At 35.7% G+C, this 20,780-nt stretch overlaps 4 protein-coding genes across 5 annotated transcripts; 2 read left to right on the top strand and 2 right to left on the bottom strand.

Moving 5' to 3' along the window:
* Positions 1-5,347: 5,347 nt before the first annotated feature.
* Positions 5,348-7,586, bottom strand: LOC114523439 (40S ribosomal protein S8-like). 2 transcript variants are annotated; one of them, XM_028544358.1, is made up of 9 exons: positions 7,506-7,586; positions 7,281-7,337; positions 7,034-7,098; positions 6,845-6,953; positions 6,641-6,764; positions 6,466-6,496; positions 6,137-6,200; positions 5,972-6,062; positions 5,348-5,888 (listed from the first exon to the last, which is right to left on the bottom strand). In XM_028544358.1, exons 1-9 carry the CDS (start codon positions 7,576-7,578, stop codon positions 5,879-5,881), a joined length of 624 nt encoding a protein of 207 aa, XP_028400159.1. In that variant the 5' UTR covers positions 7,579-7,586; the 3' UTR covers positions 5,348-5,878. The 2 variants fall into 2 exon arrangements, with proteins under 2 accessions (XP_028400159.1, XP_028400158.1); XM_028544357.1 differs by having other exon boundaries at positions 5,348-6,062.
* Positions 7,587-7,682: 96 nt separating this feature from the next.
* On the top strand, positions 7,683-8,893 carry LOC114523447 (cholesterol 24-hydroxylase-like). The gene has a single exon (XM_028544369.1). It carries the CDS (start codon positions 7,708-7,710, stop codon positions 8,851-8,853), a length of 1,146 nt encoding a protein of 381 aa, XP_028400170.1. The 5' UTR covers positions 7,683-7,707; the 3' UTR covers positions 8,854-8,893.
* A 445-nt stretch (positions 8,894-9,338) lies between these two features.
* LOC114523448 (dynein regulatory complex protein 9-like) lies at positions 9,339-16,357 on the bottom strand. The gene is made up of 13 exons (XM_028544370.1): positions 16,269-16,357; positions 14,534-14,677; positions 14,257-14,322; positions 13,989-14,100; positions 13,290-13,356; positions 13,004-13,132; positions 12,608-12,689; positions 12,057-12,218; positions 11,772-11,846; positions 10,936-11,019; positions 10,747-10,794; positions 9,869-9,970; positions 9,339-9,805 (listed from the first exon to the last, which is right to left on the bottom strand). Exons 2-13 carry the CDS (start codon positions 14,660-14,662, stop codon positions 9,674-9,676), a joined length of 1,188 nt encoding a protein of 395 aa, XP_028400171.1. The 5' UTR covers positions 14,663-14,677; positions 16,269-16,357; the 3' UTR covers positions 9,339-9,673.
* A 110-nt stretch (positions 16,358-16,467) lies between these two features.
* Positions 16,468-20,590, top strand: LOC114523469 (G patch domain-containing protein 1-like). Its single transcript, XM_028544399.1, has 6 exons — positions 16,468-17,011; positions 17,207-17,431; positions 17,614-17,764; positions 17,893-18,319; positions 18,770-18,908; positions 19,148-20,590. Exons 1-6 carry the CDS (start codon positions 16,478-16,480, stop codon positions 20,255-20,257), a joined length of 2,586 nt encoding a protein of 861 aa, XP_028400200.1. The 5' UTR covers positions 16,468-16,477; the 3' UTR covers positions 20,258-20,590.
* The last annotated feature ends 190 nt before the right edge of the window (positions 20,591-20,780 follow it).

Genomic DNA, 20,780 nt, shown 5'->3' with positions numbered 1-20,780 from the left:
GTCAAATTTTCGTGAAAAAAAAATATTTAGGTAAGTAAACATTAGCATTAAAAGCGGGAAATTTTTAAACGTTTTTTAAAGTTTCAGTTGGTCGGACATATTTTAATATTCAATCTTTAGGAGACCCATGTTTTTAAATTTTTTTTGACTTGTGTTTTTTCTTCAATTTTCAAGTACTTTTATCAAGCGAAAATTGTTCAAATTTTTCTCGATTTTTTTTTGCTTCCAATTTCTTTCAAATTTACAGTCTTCCTGAAGAATGAGAGTCTTAACTTTTTTAAGCTTACAAATCATACCGAAATTTTTAAGGCTAATATTTTTTTTGCATTGCCAGGACTTGAACGTTAGTCCTAGGATTGAAAGACCAAGGTCTTAACCACTAGACCACCGCGTCATTTGTCGAAAGCCTATTGTTCTTTATTTGACCTAACCCTTTTCAAAGAAGTTTAATTAAACTGTTTCAACCAGTACGAACCTGCGGTGAAACGCTACACTTATTAATATTATTTAATGTACCTTTTTGGTAGACTCTCAAATGAAACAACACTTTAAATAGGTTCAATTTAATGTTCATGATTGATTTTCTCGTCTAAAACGCACACAACTTTAAAGCATGCCTGTGCCTTAGAGCAATATTTTTCCATAAGTTAGTTATATGCGGCGCAAGTGAAGCTAATGGTTACGGTGCGATTGTTTTGTATTTTTAGTGAAGTGAAGTCAAGGTAAAGTACAAGAGTAAAAAATGCGTTTCAAAATAGGTTTAAAAGAAAAAACTGAGTACAAGAATTAAGAATGTATTTCAATGTGTATAGCGCGTATAGTCATGAGGCAACAAACATGCACCTCGCACTCTCGTAGATTACATCTGAAATCGCAATTGAGGCAAATATCCAGTTAAACAGACATTGACTATTTATTTCCAAAGATTTTATTGTGTAAGGAGTCGAAACACTAGCTTGTCTAGCCGGTTCGTCGAGTATAAAATATGATGCTAAGAAAAAAGAAGTTCAGTTCAAAAACGCATGCTAAGAAAAAAGAAGTTCAGTTCAAAAACGCAATGTCTGCAGTTAACCGCGGTAACAAACAAACAAACAGCAGCTCAACAATATTACGAAAACGATTCATAATGATTTGATTTAAAAGTTCTTTGAAGAAACGATTAAGTCAATTAAAGAACAAATGAACAATAGTTTATCGACAAACGATGTGGTCGTTAATTGTTAAGACGTTGCATGGTATCTTCAGTCCAGCGTTTTAAGTATTAGATTAGCGTATTTCATACTCGACGAACCGGCTAGACCAGCCAGTATTTCGACTTTTTATACAACATTGAAAATCTTGAAATAAATAGTCAATATCTGTTTAACTGGATATTTGCCTCAATTGCGATTTCAGATGTAATCTACGAGAGTACGAGGTGCACGCTTGTCGCCTCATGACTATACGCGTTGTACACATTGAAATACATTCTTAATTCTTGTATTTTTTCTTTTAAACCTATTTTGAAACGCATTTTTAACTCTTGTACTTAACAGTGATTTCACTTCATTAAAAATACAAAACAATCGCACCGTAACCATTAGCTTCACTTGCGCCGCATATAACTAACTTATGGAAAGATAGTGCTTTAAGCCACAGGCATGCTTTAAAGTTGTGTGCGTTTTAGACGAGAAAATCAATCATGAACATTAAATTGAACCTATTCAAATTGTTATTTCATTTGAGAGTCTACCAAAAAGGTATTAATTTTGATTAAAATAATATTAAAAAGTGTAGTCTTTCACCGCAGGTTCGTACTGGTTGAAACAGTTTAATTAAACTTCTTTGAAAAGGGTTAGGTCAAATAAAGAACAATAGGCTTTCGACAAATGACGCGGTGGTCTAGTGGTTAAGACCTTGGTCTTTCAATCCTAGGACTAACGTTCAAGTCCTGGCAATGCAAAAAAATATTAGCCTTAAAAATTTCGGTATGATTTGTAAGCTTAAAAAAGTTAAGACTCTCATTCTTCAGGAAGACTGTAAATTTGAAAGAAATTGGAAGCAAAAAAAAATTGAGAAAAATTTGAACAATTTTCGCTTGATAAAAGTACTTGAAAATTGAAGAAAAAACACAAGTCAAAAAAAAATTAAAAACATGGGTCTCCTAACACTGAATATTGAAATATGTCCGACCAACTGAAACTTTAAAAAACGTTTAAAAATTTCCCGCTTTTAATGCTAATGTTTACTTACCTAAATAATTTTTTTTCACGAAAATTTGACAGGGTGATTTTCTCGAGACTGAAAAAATTCACTTTTTTTCACTTTTTTGAAATTCTCTAAGATTTTTTTTTTGACGAAAAGTATTTTGTCTTGGGTTACCTGTGTCTGTCTTGGGCTACCTGTGTCAAGACCGACACAGGTAGCCCAAGACAAAATACTTCTTCGTCAAAAAAAAATCTTAGAGAATTTCAAAAAAGTGAAAAAAAGTGAATTTTTTCAGTCTCGAGAAAATCACCCTGTCAAATTTTCGTGAAAAAAATTATTTAGGTAAGTAAACATTAGCATTAAAAGCGGGAAATTTTTAAACGTTTTTTAAAGTTTTTGGTCGGACATATCTTTAATTTTCAGTCTTTAGGAGAAACATGTTTTTAATTTTTTTTTGATTTGTGTTTTTTCTTCAATTCTCAAGTGCTTTTATCAAGCGAAAATTGTTTTCTCGATTTTTTTTTGCTTTCAATTTCTTTCAAGTTTACAGTCTTCCTGAGGACTGAGAGTCTTAACTTTTTTAAGCTTACAAATCAAACCGAAATTTTTAAGGGTAATTTTTTTGCATTGACAGGACTTGAACATTAGTCCTAGGATTGAAAGACCAAGGTCTTAACCACTAGACCACCGCGTCATTTGTCGAAATCCTATTGTTCTTTATTTGACCTAACGCTTTTCAAAGAAGTTTAATTAAACTGCTTCAACCAGTACGAACCTGCGGTGAAAGGCTACACTTTTTAACTTTATTTAATATACCTTTTTGGTAGACTCTCAAATGAAATAAGAATTCAAATAGGTTCAATTTAATGTTCATGATTGATTTTCTCGTCTAAAACGCACACAACTTTAAAGCATGCCTGTTCCTTGGAGCACTATCTTTCCATAAGTTAGTTATATGCGGCGCAAATGAAGCTAATGGTTACGGTGCGATTGTTTTGTATTTTTAATGAAGTGAAATCACTGTTAAGTACAAGAGTTGAAAATGCGTTTCAAAATAGGTTTAAAAGAAAAAAAGTACAATAATTAAGAACGTATTTCAACGTGTATAACGCGTATAGTCATGAGGCAACAAGCATGCACCTCGTACTCTCGTAGATTACATCTGAAATCGCAATTGAATAAATTGCACTGATGCCGAAGGCCCGGGTTAACGGACCGAAGGCTTTGCGGTATTAAGTACTCACGTGATGTACCTAAAAGCTAATTTACTTGTCGATGTCACCATGCAAACTTACAAGAATATTATTATATGAAATAGATTAGCCTTAGTAAATTTTGAGGCCAATATTTTTAGCATGTAACACATTTTAGAAAATTTTCGAAAAGGTTTAATTTTGGTTGAAATTTACGAATTTTTCAATGCTAAAACGAAATCAAATGCGTTTAAAAACGAAAAAAATCGTGTTAGTAAACATCTTAAGGGCCCGATTCCACAGGCGCTTTTTCTTGGCGAAATGCGAAATATTTCGGCTATTTCTTTTGAATTGTGACCACTTGAATACATTAATTCTGCTTGATTGCTCACAATTCAAAAGAAACAGGCGAAATATTTCGCATTTCGCTTGAAAATTTCGCACGTGGAAGCAGGGCTTAAGACATTTTCACCATTTTAACACATTTTAAAAAATTTTAAGAAAATCATCAATTTTGAAGGTGAATAAACAACTGAGTTACCTGGCATTATTATGGAACACTATTGACAATTTGATGTTAGAAATTGAAAGAAAACAACTGTAATGCTAAGACACTACCTTTTCTTGATTCCTTTATTGGAAATTTTATGGAAACTTAAACATTTTTTTGTGGAGATAAAAGAGATTTATTTGTCTTCAATGTCTTGGCCTTATCTGCCGTGAAACAGTGTAGCCCAAGACTGTAAATTTAAAAGAAATTGGAAGCAAAAAAATCGAGAAACATTTGAACAATTTTCGCTTGATAAAAGTACTTGAAAATTGAAGAAACAACACAAGTTAAAAAAAAATTTAAAAACATGTTTCTCCTAAAGACTGAAAATTAAAGATATGTCCGACCAACTGAAACTTTAAAAAAAGTTTAAAAATTTCCCGCTTTTAATGCTAATGTTTACTTACCTAAATATTTTTTTTTTACGAAAATTTGACAGGGTGATTTTCTCGAGACTGAAAATTGAAATTCTCCGAGATTTTTTTTTTGACGAAGAAGTATTTTGTCTTGGGCTACTGTGTTACACTACCAAGAAGACAAATAAATGAAGACAAATAAATGTTCCACTTTTTTTTGCCTCAAATCTCTGTCAAATTTACAGTCTTGGGCTACACTGTTTCACGGCAGATAAGGCCAAGACATTGAAGACAAATAAATCTCTTTTATCTCCACAAAAAAATGTTTAAGTTTCCCTAAAATTTCCAATAAAGGAATCAAGAGAAGGTAGTGTACACAGTGTAGCCCAAGACACATGAATCTCATTTATCTCCGCAAAAAAAATTTAAGAGAATTTCAAAAAAGTGAAAAAATATAATTTTTTTCAGTCTCGAGAAAATCATTCTGTCAAATTAAACACGAGTTTTTTAAAAGGTGGAAATTTTTCAATTTTTTTAAAGTCCATATACCCCTCATCACCGATACCTACATAGCCATACTTATCCTCTGATTTCTCTAAACAGTAAAGATTAACTTTCATTTAAGAAGGTAATTAATAATCAAAATTTTTTTCAACTTCTTTTCAGAAATCTGTTGTATGATTCTTGAACCAAATATGTAAATAATTACGTGTAATATTAAACAAAAGTTACTCAAAAATGATAATGATAAACGGATAAGGATATTTTTGAAACACAGTTGTGAAACAGTACCCTTGTCATGGGTGGTACCAACACAGAAAATAGCCTTTTTCTCTTTCAGTGTCCATTTCTTTTTCAGCATCCAGTTCCAGGGTAATATAAGATCATTCCTGATGCTCGAGCTGGGTACCCTATGACCTACTGGTATAACATTAGTACTGCAAGTGAAAATGCTGGTTACCATTTTGCTTGACTGGTGACAAAACTTGTAAACATTTTTTTGCAAAAAATTAAAAGAAAAAGCAACACACACTTTTCACTAATTCTTTTATTTGTATATTTGTATAAAATTATTTTGGTTTTCTGTAATAAAAAACAATATCCATCAATCCAATCAATGCAAATATCAGTTGCTAATTATTAATACAGAGATGTCAAAAACAACTTAGGGCAACCAGCAGTGGCGTACGGGAGATGATAATTGGGGGGGCACATATTCATATATTCATGTTGTGAAAGATTAGTTTCTTTTCAAACCCATTGTCTTTACAGGTCTGTTAACATGAATATATGAATATGTATGTGCCCCCCTAATTAATGTCTCTCCCGTACACCACTGGCAACCAGGAAAGAATTTTACAATAGTCCACTTTCCAATCTTACAAACAGCATGGGAAAGGAGTTTAAACCTATAAGTACACATAAATTTACACATCCAATGGCAACCATGTCAATGAAATTTCCTGTGATGTTACACAAACTTTGGTTGGCTTGTTAGTCTTATGTAGCAACTCAAGGCTTTCTGTATATATTTCCAATTTCCACGATAAATTTAGACCGCATTAGACTTCATTGGATAAAGGCATGACAGCCTAAAAATCCCTGTATGCAAGACTGCTACTTAGTAATAGACTTTGATATCTATATATAAGGCTAGTATCTACAACAAATCATTTTTATTAGACCTTATCTGTTCGAGATAGTCATCAAGCTCTTGTCCTTCCAAGAGATAACCATTAACTTTGCCTTCTTGTCCTGGTCGACTAGAAACTTTCGCTTTGAAGAAACAAGAGATTTCCTGTGAGCCTCTAGAGATTTTGTCATAAATAAAAATCTATTTTCAAGCCTACCTAACACTTTTCCATCCTGCAGCTGTTGCAAAATTTTGTCATCCACCCACATAGCATTTGTGGACTAAAAAAATTACATCTCACTTTGTAAAATAAAAAATATTGAATATATGTGGTGTAAAAAAGTTAATTATTCTTTGTTGAAAGACTAATTTTATTATTTAAAATCTTAAAATAACAATGTTTTTTAAGATTTTTAATAAGAATATATTTACTTATATTCCATATATTCCCTCCTTCCACTCTTTTCAATGTCTATAATGACAGCTAGGGGAGCATGCAATTGTTTAGTTCCACCATTTGTCCAAGATAAAACACAGAAATGTTACCTTTTCTACACCACATGACTTATTTTCATACCTAACAGAAAATACCAATATTAATAACAGAAAATATCAATATCAAGAGTTATTGTTCAAACTGAAAACTTTCTTTTCCAAACAGTGTGCCAATAATTGTCGGAGAAGTAACCTAAAATATTGCCATGAGTACTTGTGAACTAACCATGCCTTAAATGGTTCCCCATCAACTTCAATGACAGTCCCTTGTACCATTATTTTCCTTTCATTGAAGTGTTTATGAGCCGTATTGTAGAGAACGTCAAGTATTGGAGTTTCAAACTCAATGTCTATAAACAAAGAAGCCAAGCTGATATGCTGGTTTCAATTGTGATATAAAAAATTATTAAGAAAGAAAAGCATTTTTAACCTTGAGACTTCCAAATATATGATCCAGCTTTGGCTCTTGTAACTTTCACCTTCTCACCTCCACCAAACGCTTTACGAGCTTTAAATTTTTCTGGTTTCTCTGGACATAACTAACAAGCATTGTTTTTTGTTATACATAGATTAGATTTAGGTCAAATATTGAACAAAAATGTTGTTGAATGAATCATACTCTTGTCAATGCTGGAGCACGTTTTCTTCTCCATACACTCTTTAAACGACCACCAAATGCAATTCCTAGGAATAAAACATATCAGCCTCAACATGATGTCAGTTAAAATATCAACCACTATCAGGCTCAGCCATACTGTGTGATTTCTATTTTTTTGCACAGGCAAATATCATTGAATCTATGCCGTATGCTGTATCCGATTGCTGTATATTATGGCAATGTTGTGCTCTTTGTAATTGAAACAAACCTGAATAATGAAATTCCCTGCTTTGAAATACACTTGATGAAGGAGGAATGATGAATTCTGGAAACAGAAATGAAGACAGACTAGACAGTAATCACAGTAATGACACATTGACACTTATGACAGTATAAGCAATCGACCAATTGTTCAGCATATTCCATTGAAATATAAAAAATATATAATTCCGTACAATATTTATAATACAATTAATACATTTATACAACAAACCTTGCGTTCTACCTCTCAACAAGCGTCCCAAAGTCGAAAAACTAAAAGTCATTCTATTCAAATTGGCCGCCATATTGAAAACAACGCTCCCCCTGTCATTTCGGTCCACTTAATTGGTAACCCCCCTGGGCCAATTTAAAATACCTTCCAGCCTTCCAGGCCCGGAAATGAGTAAATATTATAACACAGTATAAAAATAACGATGGTTATCACTACTTTTTGTTTAGTTTCGTACATCTTTGCCATAACCTTGGTTGGCTGTTTGGGAATAATTATTGCCATTACGGCCTATTTGTTTTATCTTCACAAAATCAACGATCATTTACCTGGACCGCCGCGTTCGAGTTTCATATGGGGTCATCTGCCTGAACTTTGGAAATACAAACAAGAAACTGGTAGAATAACAAGCGAATTTCTTCTTCAAAAGTTTCTCGAATACGGCCCATTATTCGTATTATTCTTTTTTCATAGGCCAATTGTATTCCTGGGGGACTCAAACTATTTGCGACATGTTTTTATCAACAATCATAAGAACTTGCGTAAACCTTCGGCCTTATATCATAAAATAGGTTTTATCTTTGGCGAGAGGGGTGCTGGTTATGGACTAGTCGTGAATACGGACGAAGCTTCATGGCGCAAACGACGACAAATTATGAACCCAGCTTTTCATCGGAAGTGCCTAAAAAATTTCATAAGCAACTTCAATGATGTTTGTAATAGGTTTTTGACCCACATTGACACAATTGTGGATGGTGGTAAGCCAACCAGTATGGTTCAGGAATTTGCAAATGTTACATTGGAAGTCATCAGCCAAGTGTCATTCAACATTAATACCCATGCTATTGAGGACCCAGAATCACCATTTCCGGAAGCAATTCGGCACTACCTAAGAGGAGTGCAGGCCAATGCAGAGATTCCCCTCAACCCTACCATACTGGCAATATTTCAGTTCAAACCATTTCAAAATGCTACCCAAAGAAAGCAAATTGAAGTTGCAAAATTTCTTAGAAAATTTGCCTCTGATTGTGTCACAACACGAATGAAAGACATTGCAAATAACAGCATAGTCCCTAATGATTTGTTAAGCATTTTGATTAAAGATGGTAGTTTATCACTGGATGAAGTAATTGATGAGTTCTTAACCATATTCATTGCTGGACAGGAAACAACAGCAAATGCATTGTCATTTACCCTGTATGAAATCATTAGAAATCCACATGTTGAAGCAAAGCTTCTTAATGAGATTAACAAAGTGTTGGATGGGCGAGATAATGTTGAGTTTAATGATTTGGCCAAACTAACATATCTTGGTCAGGTTTTAGATGAAGGTTTAAGAAAGTACCTGTAGCACAGCACCTTCAAGAATGTGGTGAAGATATTACAGTTGGAAGGGGTATCATATTCCAAAGGGAAATGGCATTAATAGTAATCCATTTTTCTTCTCAATGAACCCAGACATTTGGAAGGATCCGGAAGTCTTTGACCCTGAACGTTTTTCCAATGTTGAAGACATACCAAATTTCACTCTGACATATTTCCCCTTTTCATTTGGCCCCCATAATTGCATTGGACAGACCTTTGCCAAGTTTGAGTCAAAAGTTATCCTTGCAAAACTGTTGCAGAAGTATCAATTCAGACTATTGCCTGATCAAACTGGGAGGATGGTGGCACAACTTACCAATACTCCTCGAGATGGTGTAATGTGTATGGTCAGCAGACGTGAATAAGGAGTCATTTTCATACTGTTTGATTATTAATCATTTTGACACGATTTGCAAAAGATAAAGTAAATAAGTAAAGCTTGTGAAATTAATGAAATCAATAAGTAAAAAATAAGTATTGGAAATATTTTTTTACTGAATTAGAATAAAAAAATCAAACATATCAAACACTATTGATTAATGTATCCAATTAAGTTGACCTTAACAATTAAAAGAAATGTTAATCCATGTCGACAAATGATAGTGTTTGGTTCTGACATACATTGTTATTGTGTGTAGTTTGCTTACACTTGACACAAACCAATTACGTGCAGCTACATACGTGACTTGGTTAGTAGGTTTGGGTTGGAACATTATTATACCCTGGCATATACAGTCTTTACCCAAATATATTTTAAATTGGACTCATGGCTTTTATGTACAGTAAGAATTTTTAAAAAAATGAAGCTACTTCTTTTTCCCTTTCTTTCCAGCACCTTTCTTTGCAGATTTCTTCCCCTTTTTCGCTTTCTTCCTCCTTTTCAAACTGTATGGACCAAGTTGTTTACGGACCATTACACCACGCCACCATGACTGAATCTGCAAGGAAAGTTAACTGTTAGCTTGAAGTGTTATGTTTAACCAGGTTTTAATGTTCCATACATTTATTGCTGCATTTAGTTCCTCTTCCTCTTGTTCCGCTTGACGCCGTATCTTTTCCTTCTCGATTCTATCTTCTATGACAACTTTCTCATACTCAGAATACTGCCAAAAGTTAAAAGTACATGTTTATTTGGTAGCTCTGTCTTACATTATAGCTAGACCTTTTCATGAAAATGGATGAAGACTTATAATCGGGTTTTAAATTTTATGAAAAAAAATTTGGGGAAATTTTCGAGGGGGATGAGCACTGCACCCACGTAAATCCATCCATGGTGTACGTATACGATAAAAAAAGTTAGTACAGAACGATTTTCATGTACAGTAAGGGCAATATTTGCTAGAAAGGATTATAATCCGGTTCCAAAGAAGCAAAGTAGGGGTTCCAAAGAAGCAAAGTAATGAACTTAATGAAGTAATTAATTTAGATCTAGAAGATCGATCATTTGATAAATTTCATATCTCCATGCAGAAATATGACAAATGAGTAATTACACCACACGACAATCCTGACTTAAGGCTGCTAAGACGTACGGAAAATTTTAAATGTACGTGCGTATGGAAAACGCCGGTAATAAGTGAAAAACCCGCGTTTTTTGTACGAACGTATACGCATGTAAAAGTTTAAAATCATTTAGATAATACTTATGAAATCAACAATGGAATAGATGCATAGGGTTGGATTCTGTTGATGAATTGGTGTGTTTTTCCTGGCATAAAATTAATTATACAACAACTTAGAAGGTTTTAAGCTTTTACGTACCTATACGTATATACGTAGCTATAGGTGCAAAAAATGCGACAGTGGAAAGCAGCCCTAAAATTGCGTTTTTCAACGGCATATATAATTATGTAAAATCATACATGCACGCTTCACTAACCTTTTGCGTCAACTCTTGAAGTCTCGATAAATCATTTGCTTTCGAAGCCTACAATCGATACAATAAATTACCTTTTTATATATACATCCGAATTATATCCTTAATGTCTTAAAATCTTGCATGATAAAAATAGATATATACAGTAGTAACTCTAGACTATAAATACAAATGCAACTGAAGGTACAGTACCTTAAGTACGTCTAATTCGTGCTGTTTGGCTTCAACATCTCTGTCGTACTTTTCCATCCAGTATTCAACTTTCTCTTCTAAAGCCTAGAAAACAATTTTTTGTCCGTTAAGGCAACGTGATTTTTCACGACGTATGTAGATCACGTAATATATCGATCAATATTACTCTCGTGAAATGTGGGGTAACAAACAACTGCCTATAAGATAAACCTCCCGATATCTTAGATATGCGACATGGCTGGATTTAAATGAGTTTTTTCTCTCCCGTCCATCTGCAGATAGCGATTGGCCGTTTTCACGCAAGAGACGCATAATGCGTCTTCTCTGGTTATTCGTCTTCAGTATAAAGACGGACAACAGACGCATAATACGTCCAGACGATTAATGTTCAGTTTTTCGTCTAAGAGACGCATAACCAACGATAGTTCGTCTAGACGGACAATGCGTCTGCCCGTGTGAAGACGGTACATAGACGAGAGATAAATCTGAGACAGTGATAAAATAAACCAGATATTCTAATATAATCTATTCGTGCGTGTTTCCATCGACCTATCGTCTGATTAGTTGTCCCGCCTTCATACTAGACAAAAAATATTGAAGAGTAATGCGTCTCTAGTGTGAAAACGGCCAATGATTTGTTTCTCTTGAAAGATTGTCCTCGGGACAAATATACGCAGGAATTTCCGGCAATTCATGCAGCAATTGTTGACATGGGTGATCCTTCAGCCTGTCCTGATGGATATTCGAGGCTATATTATTAGTATAGTAGGAACTATATAAAGTTGAGAATTGTTCAAAGGCATTCTATAAATCGAAACTGAATTGCATGTATGTACCTGGTGATGAGTTCGAAGGTAGGTTTCAATTTCACTATTCACTCGTGATTCTTCACCCATTTTATGACGTAGCTCCTAAAGACACACTAATTGTAATGCCAAAATATAATTTCTTGTTTCTTTTGTAGTTTTCATGCACGTGCATGCTGCGTGATTATTGCATGGGCCAACATTGCAGATAAGTCGTTAATGTTCATTATCATAAGCTGCGCTTAATTGTAAAATTTAGTGATGAGCTTTAATTGGTGGCTAATGATTAGAATGAGACAGCATGCACGATGTTACCTCCAATTCCTCCCTCATGCTTGATTCGGTCTGCTGACATTTTTTCTGAGTAACATTGACTCGAACTTCGGCGTCCTTTCTGATGTATTTCCCCTCCATACTTGCTTTGGCCTTCATCTCTTGAAGTTGGTCTTTGAGATGTGCAATCATTTCATTTCTTTGCTATACGTACAGATGAAAATTAAATAATACGCATTTAAAAAAGCGAATTCCACTGCGTGATATACTCAAAATTTTAAAATACTGTCTGATCATACCTGCCTATATACATATGCTTAAATAGATTTTCTTTACTTTTTTAGGTTATTGTAGGTCATTGTTTCTCTGTTCAAATAATCGGAAACAAATTGTGACCTTTTTACTTTTGGAAACGCGGAGTAACCTTAAAGCTTGGTTTAAGCGATTTGTTCCCGCGAATAACAAGCTCGGCGACTGGCTATACTCAATCAATTCTTGACCTTTTTCACGCCAACAAACTCGCCTCAGATACAGTAGTGCATGGAGAATAGGTTTTAACAAACTACCCAAGAAAGTTATTACCTATTTCTTACCTGAATTTCCTGCTCTTTTTGTTTTCGAACTTCAATTAACTGACGCTGCAGTGTTTTCACAGCTTTACGACTTTCTTCTTCCCTAACGTTCGGAAGAGGGAAAATGAGGGTGTCAGGGTAAAATACATTCCATTACCGAATATTCATTTGTCAATTTATTAGTTTAGCATCTAGTAAATCCTATACTAGGTTTCACTGAGCATTTTAGCTAATAATCAACGATTTGAATGGGGGCCAGCGTCAAATGCTTGATTACGTTTCGACGTTGCAAATTCATGCTGCAAATTGTACGTATTTTCTACCTAACCCAAAAAAACACATATTGTGAACAACCAACTCACTGCGATTACTATGTCTTGATTTTGGGTTGACCCTAAAACCATCAAATTTTCTTACTTTAATATTGTACGTTGAAGCTGTTCTTTCTTTTGTCTCTCGCTATTCACAGAGTCCGTCAACGCTTGGAAGGTTTGTGATGTATTCACTTCTGCCAGTGTTTCTTGAACCACATCTTGCAAAAATTTTCTAAGAAAAAGAATGAAATGGATGTGAATTATTATTAATTGTAGTCAAGGTGTCTATAATACCAGATTGCAATATGTTTTCAGGTATATAAAGCATAATTTCAATATCTTTACATTGATACTGTGCCCAGTATTATTAAATACTAAACTTGGCATACCTGTCAGCCTGAATTTTTGCCAAATTATCGCTGTGAAGAGGATTGTGTTTGAAACTCCTACTTACCCCTATAGGAGAGATCATGAAAGTCTATTATAAATTATGTAATTATCTAATACACAGTATGCCAGTTGTTTTTAATGCCTTCCATATATAGAACCTAGCTGGGCCCACACATACCTGTTGACTGGATTTTATAAGGGGTCAAAAAATATTGTGTAAAATTTATGTATGAATGGTATATTAATAAAAAAATTGAAATAATATAGGGGTGCAACAGCCTTCCCTATAAGTTTAACGTAAAAATCTATAACCTCATCAATAGGGAGGGTGCTGGTTCCACATTTGCTGGGTGCATGGGTTGGGGGTACAAACACCAGTTATAAGGGATTTTGGACCTCAGGAAAGACTCTTAATATACACCAAAATAACTTTATAACTTGGGCAGTAATTTCCATAGATAATTACACTGTACCCCAAATTTGATTAGATACCCAAATTTGCACCCTCTCTGAACTAGAAGGTGCATATCCCCTAACATGCCCCAGGCATGGTAACTTTAATTACCATTTGCGTACTGGCTAATGGCTCACTGGTATACTATCTTAACTATACTGCAAGGCTAGCTTATCTGAAATTGTATATATAAAATCTATATTGAATAAAGAGTATATAGATACTCTATATACCCTTCACGTACCCAATGCACCATCCCTAAGATTTGATGCCGCATCCAAAATACGTTTATCATTTTCCTGATTACGAGATTGGAGTGACTTGTTGACCTTCATTGCATCCCTCTTGTGTACCAACTAAGTGAGAAAGAATGAAATGCTATTAAAATCTTAGAAAATCAAACTATTTATTCATACAATGTATCATATAATAACAGTTGCCTATATTCATGTTTGGCAGACTTTATGCCTAGCTGAACTAGCATTATTAGTTTGCATATTTATAACACTTACACTATCAAATTTCATCTCTAGCTGTTTTTGACCAGCTAAAATTTCTGCTATTTCATTGTCCACAATCTATCAAATATTCACAATAAAAAAATTAGATATCCATGCACATTTTGCAACATTCTTCCTTTCTTGAACATAACATCACCATGCATGTACTAGCTAGCTGTAACAATATTAAGACAGTGAATTTTTTATTCCCTGAATTAGTCAACTAAAATAAGGTGTTATGACATTCACAAATGGGTGGAATTGGTGGAGGGATAAGTGTATTTCTAACCTGTTCTGCATCAGGGCGACCTTCTAAACTGGAAGGCATTATCTTCCCAAGTATTGCCAATTGATCCACACAGTCTTCCAAAACAGAGGAAACATAGATTGCATCCAAAGTCAAAAGTTTGTTTTCCATTCTCGCACAGATTCACTTAAATATATATTATTGATGAAATTCAATGTTGTGTTATGTACCATGACTGCAGATCAAAGTACTTCATATTGGCATGTTCTTGGCAGAAATGTACATTTCACACTTTCCTATACATTATTACCCAATTGGGGTCCTACTAAAAACCGCCCGAGACCGCCTGAGAGTATAGAAAAACCGCCCGAGACCGCCCAGAGTATAGAAAAACCGCCCGAGACTTTAAAAAAGCGACTGACAGAAATCTGAAGTTATTTTGTGTTTTTAAATTAAATATCAGTAAATATGAAATGTCCTAAGAACCCGTATGCTTAAACAAGAACATTTGACACTAACTAGCACAGATTAGCGGGCTGAATTGTAATTGTGCATGGAAATTCTCCTGGCTCTGTTGTTTTATTCAACATGATCCTTATTGTTTTACTTTGCCCGGCCTACATTTAAAACAGTGTCTTAATCAGGATACCAGATGTCAGGATACCAGTTTAATCATACCAGTTTAATCATAGAATACATTGAGATCAAGGAGACAATAATCGTAACTAAAGTTATGACATCATTTATTATTCAGCCGGCTTCTGCGCATTGGTTCTGCTCATAACATTAGGGATTTAGAAATTGCCAAATTTTCACATATTTTGAATTTCTTTGAACAAGTGAAGTGAAATAGTAATAATAAATATTTTGACAGGACCGTCGAAGTCCTGCTCCCTGACCGTCGAAGGCGGTTTTTCTATACTCTCGGGCGGTTTACTATACTCTCGGGCGGTTTTTCTATACTCTCGGGCGGTCTCGGGCGGTTTTTCTATACCCTTGGGCGGTCTCGGGCGGTTTTTAGTAGGACCGCCCAATTGATATAAATGTGGCTTACAGCGATGTTAATTCATTATTATTTGTTGCTGATATTCTATGAATTGAATCCTTAATTTATGACTGAATTTTTTTAGCAATTTGCCAAGAATGCAATCAGCCTTTTTTAAAGAGTTTTAGGATAATTCCCTGGCCCCAACTGACCCCCTCTAACTTGCGCTAGTAACCATATTTCTAACCCTGAGTCTAATAGCACTAGAGGCTACTACCGATGTACGGCTCATAATAATGTTTAATATAAATAATACTTAACAATTAGTCGCCGAAGGCGAGGTGATTACAAGCTTATATTCACTGAGCCGAAGGCGAAGTGAATATAGACTTGTAATCACCGAGCCTGAGGCGACTAATTGTTTTAGTATAATTTCAGTATTGAAAAAGTTTTATTCATAAATACAACTGATACACGTGTTTATTTTATGAATATAATTTTGATTTTGAGTATTTTCAGCCATGTTTTTTTGGGGAAAAGCAATAGTTACTGCTCAAACTGCTCTGAGCAGTAACTATTGCCTCAGAGTTACTGCTGAGGGAGCCAATCAGAATGCTCAAAGGCCATTTTTCAATACTGAAAATATACTAATTTGGATTATTGCGATTCAGTTGTGGGATAGTCTCAATGATAAACACGTTGACTTGAGTGATATGAACAATCAACAATTCTATAATAAATCGCCCTGTATTACAAATTTCCTTTTAGTATACATGATATTGAAATGCAAACCTTAAATTCTTCTAAATGATCATTTTTTAAATGTGTCCAACTCTTATTTTGATCGAAACCTCCGCCATTGGTGCGGTTGCCATGTAAATAACCGTTGCTATGGCATTCTGTTTCCACTTTATTTTAACCAAATTCAGCATTTTCAAGTTTCTTATTTTAGAATTCGCTGACCAAAATGATCATAAATACGAGCCGTGAATCGATCCAATATGGCGGCAGAAGAAGAAAGTTTCGTCAATATTGGTACAGCGTTTGACGTTCCCGATGAAGACGCGCCGAAGAAAAAATCCCTTCCTGTGCATGAACAATATGCCACAGACAGCGATGGTCGAAGACGATTTCATGGTGCGTTCACAGGAGGCTTTTCAGCTGGCTATTTCAACACCGTTGGCAGCAAGGAAGGATGGACGCCCTCTACCTTTGTGTCATCTCGAGCGAAAAGATTGGAATCATCGCGGCAAAAGCCCGAGGATTTTATGGACGACGAAGATCTCGGGGACTTTGGCATAGCCCCGAGAAATGTTGAAACGACAAAGCTGTTTTCTCGAGAACGCGAGGCCAGAGAGAAACGGAACAATGTTCCATCAACGTCTGGGATTAGTTTAGACTCGGTCATGAAATATGCTTTAGAAGACTTAGTAGTTCCTTGTCGAATGTCTATTGGAGTTAGGTTGTTGAAAAAGATGGGGTGGAAGGAAGGGCAAGGTATTGGCCCACGTGTGAGACAAATTCCGAAGAAGAAGGTACGTTGACTGACTCAACTCTTCGCACTGAGTTCCCATCCCACGCATACACACGACAACAATTCAGGCTCTGTTTTTTATGCTAATTTTAAAATGATGAATGTTTCTCTAGCTCAAATGCTGTAAAATAGATTGAGGAATACGTTGTGATAGAGGTGATCATGATTCTAATAAAATACATTCATGATTTATTAGGTATATGGATGTGTCTTTCATCCTGGTACCGCAGTAAACACTGAGGAAGACAATGAACAGGATATTTATGCTCAAGGGTTGCTGTTTGCACCAAAGGATACAACCACAATTAAGTTCACTCCAAAAGATAATTTACATGGTATAGGTTACAAAGGAATGTTGGCCCCTGTACCAGCAGAGATGTCCAAGCCTGGCTTCTCAGGAAATTTGAAGATCAAAGGACAGGTAAGCAGCAGTAGATTGTAAACCTGTACTGTGTTCATGCCTTGTACAAGCAGTACACAAGTTCAGTCACTGTAAGGTGATAAAATGATGTGTAATATTACTGCCCTGAACTTGGGAACCTCACCAGCTACATACATAAGTGAATGTACTGTATTGTCAGACTATATTTGTTTCTTATATAGGCATTTGGAGTGGGAGCATTTGAGGATGATGATGAGGATGTATATACTCAAGATTCTATGTCAAACTATGATATTGAACTCCATGATAATCACAAGCAATCTCATTCAGATCTTCATGGATGGACAGGACCACCAGGACAGGCAATTAAAGGTATTATAATCGGAATGGTGATGTTTTCATGAAAATGACGTTTGATTTAAAAGTTAAAAGTTAGTTTATATGTATATAAGAAAAAAATATTTTCACATTTACGTGCCTCGTATGATACAATATTTTAGGTGGAGCGCTTTCCCTTTTTGCCAAAGCTTCTAAACCAAAACCAGCCAACAAAGTATTTGCCCCACCATCAATCCCCAAAGGATACCAACCGTTTTCCGTGAAAGAAACTTACGATAAGAAACTTGACGAGAAGAATGTGACTCGTCATACTTCCGAAACGAGAGGCACACTTCTTGGTGAACAACCATTACTAAAAACAAGAAAGTCTGTGTTTGATTTGATGAGCAAAGATGATCGAGAGCGCATTGCGTCGACGAAGAAAACTTTACAGTCGAATTATCCCGCGGGAAAAATTCCACCCGGTACAAATCTTCGTGCAGCGGGTTTTCAACCGTTTGCCAAAGATCCAGCTAAACAGGCTCGCTATGAAAGCTTCCTCGAGTCTCGGAAGACTGGCAAGGAATCAAATGCACCAAGTGACTTACGGTCTGTTTGTTAAATATATTGCCGATGATTTGAAGGAGTTGTATATGAAGCGAATTTCTAGCGGAATAAAACGTAGTGAAAACTAAGTGCGATATGCAACAATTTGCATACCACCGCCAATGGCAACGTGGGACATGTAACTATCACTGTGTACAACGGATTTCCAAAGCTGCCCTCCGAAAACTATTTACATATAGCAACAATTTTATGCAATTTAAGCTACTTTTAAAGATGCCCCATTTCAAATTGGATGTTTTTATTCTGGATGATTTTATATTGGAAAAACTGTGCGTGTGTTTGGCCGACCATAGAACGGTTTGTTCGTCGTATACACGAGAACATAAATGAGACAAATTTCTAGTCCCGATTCTTTTACCTCTATCCTGTCATTCCAAGTTTTGCCAAACAAACTTTGAATGGAGTGTAGACGTCTACTATTTTATTACTTAGGTGTAGTTTGACTGAATGGGAAAGGGAGCGTGAAAAAGAAGAGTTTTCAAGGTCGGCGATGCTTTATCAACCGCTGAAGGGAGACATTGCCGCTCGTTTCACGAGAGGGAGAAACATCGATGATGATCTCCCTGATAAAGTATGTTGATCGATAAGTGTTTGCACGGAACAGAATAAATTGTAGCACCGAATGATGGTTGTAATTCTCACCCCGATACCAAAACTTCTGTACAAATGAGTTCAAAATAAAAACCAGGCTCCGCTGTGCAGGAACCATAACGTCCTACACTGTTTCGGTAGAAAAAAAATCCGAATTTCGGGTTTACGACAATCATATCAAGCATAACACGCTATACATAATTTTTATTTCCTTTTTAGAACCAATCCAAGTCAACTGTAGACGAGAATAAGTCCGTTGAAGAAAAGGCTGCAGAGATGAAGATGTTTGGCAAACTAACCAGGAAAACATTCGAATGGCATCCAGCCAAGCTGTTATGCAAGAGATTCAACATTCCAGAACCTTATCCTTCGTCGAGTGGAACCGGTCTTGTTGGTGAGAAGAAAGAAAAGTTTACTCTTGCTCAACTCTTTGAAACGTCACAAAAGGACGAAAGCGTTGACACTTGCTTGAGAGAAGTGACAAATGTGCCGGACAATTCAACAATCGTATCTGGGAAACAGGTTACTGCAGAGAATGTGAACACGGAGGAAAATACAAGGTTGAACCCAACTTCCGACGTGATGGATACTTTTGAGCAAAAACCCAGCGAAAAACCGTCGATGGATTTGTTCAAAGCAATATTTGCTAGCTCGTCGGAAGACGAGTCTTCAAAGTCCGACGACGAAGAGTTTGGAAATGAACAAAAAAGCCATTTACCAGCTGAAACGTCTAAGTTTAGTGACAACCAAGTATTAGTCGTAACCAGCCAAGAGACAAAAACATATCATGAGGAGAAATTTAAAGAAATTCATAACCAGGATGTTGGTGTTCACAAATACGCAGATCGGGATAGTACCCAAGCAAGTATTGAAAATGCGAAAAATATCCCTGGCCAAAACATCACTGAACAAAATACAATGGAAGAGGAAGAGGAAGAAGAAGAGGAGTATGGTCCTAGACCACCACCAATAGAGACACAAACACCCGAAGAGAGTTATCATAAATCAGAATACAGAAAAACTGTTCCATTTTCCCGCTATGATTCAAATAGCGAGTCGGATAGCGATAGACCTAAACGAAAACACAAAAGGAAGCAGAAACACAAGACGAAACACAAGAGTAAAGACAGGGATAGGGAAAAGTCAAAGAGAAGAGGAGATAGAATGAACAAAAATGATCGCGAAACCTCATCGAGTTCTCTCAATTCCAACTTAGGTGATAAGCAAACCAGGACATCGAATCAAAGCGTCACCCCAGATGACAAACAGATTCTGTCGAAACTCAAAGCCGTCCAAAAACGGCGAATGTGTGCTGCAGATTTTATGTGATATCAGGACATATAATATGAGAATAAGAATCTTCCATGATATAGCTATGTTGACTTGTCTGAATCATGCAGATGTACTTTTCACTCTGCATGCTCGCTTGAAGTATAACGATCGTGTAACGGTAAATTTTAGGCGCCAGTTATCAAATTGTATAAGAAAGAGTTAGTGAAAGTTTAGCGCTAACAGCCATCATCGAGGATTTTGGAGTGAACAACAATCTTAGTGCAAAACGTATTCGATGAAAACAGTAACGGCAGAGACCCATAGTATACCTAACCAATTTATACAGCCAGTGGCGTAGCCAGCCTGACTATTTTGTCCCGCTATGTAAATTTCGAGTTATTATAATTATTCATGTCTTTAGAAATCCATTGTTTTCACAGTCAGTGAACACCAAAATATTAGCATAGCGGGACAAATCGACAGGCTGGCTACGCTACTGTATACAGCTGGCCCGGCAGTAATCAATCTCTAGAGGTTAGGTAATATGAAACAAACAATAACGCTCCTTGGAGAGCGTAAG

The sequence above is a fragment of the Dendronephthya gigantea genome, unplaced genomic scaffold (genome assembly GCF_004324835.1).
Source record: "Dendronephthya gigantea isolate DGI-Jeju-01 unplaced genomic scaffold, DenGig_1.0 000027F, whole genome shotgun sequence".
Taxonomy (NCBI): domain Eukaryota; kingdom Metazoa; phylum Cnidaria; class Anthozoa; order Malacalcyonacea; family Nephtheidae; genus Dendronephthya; species Dendronephthya gigantea.
The sequence above is the reverse complement of the archived record's forward strand: the minus strand, read 5'-3'. Positions and strand labels throughout refer to the sequence as shown.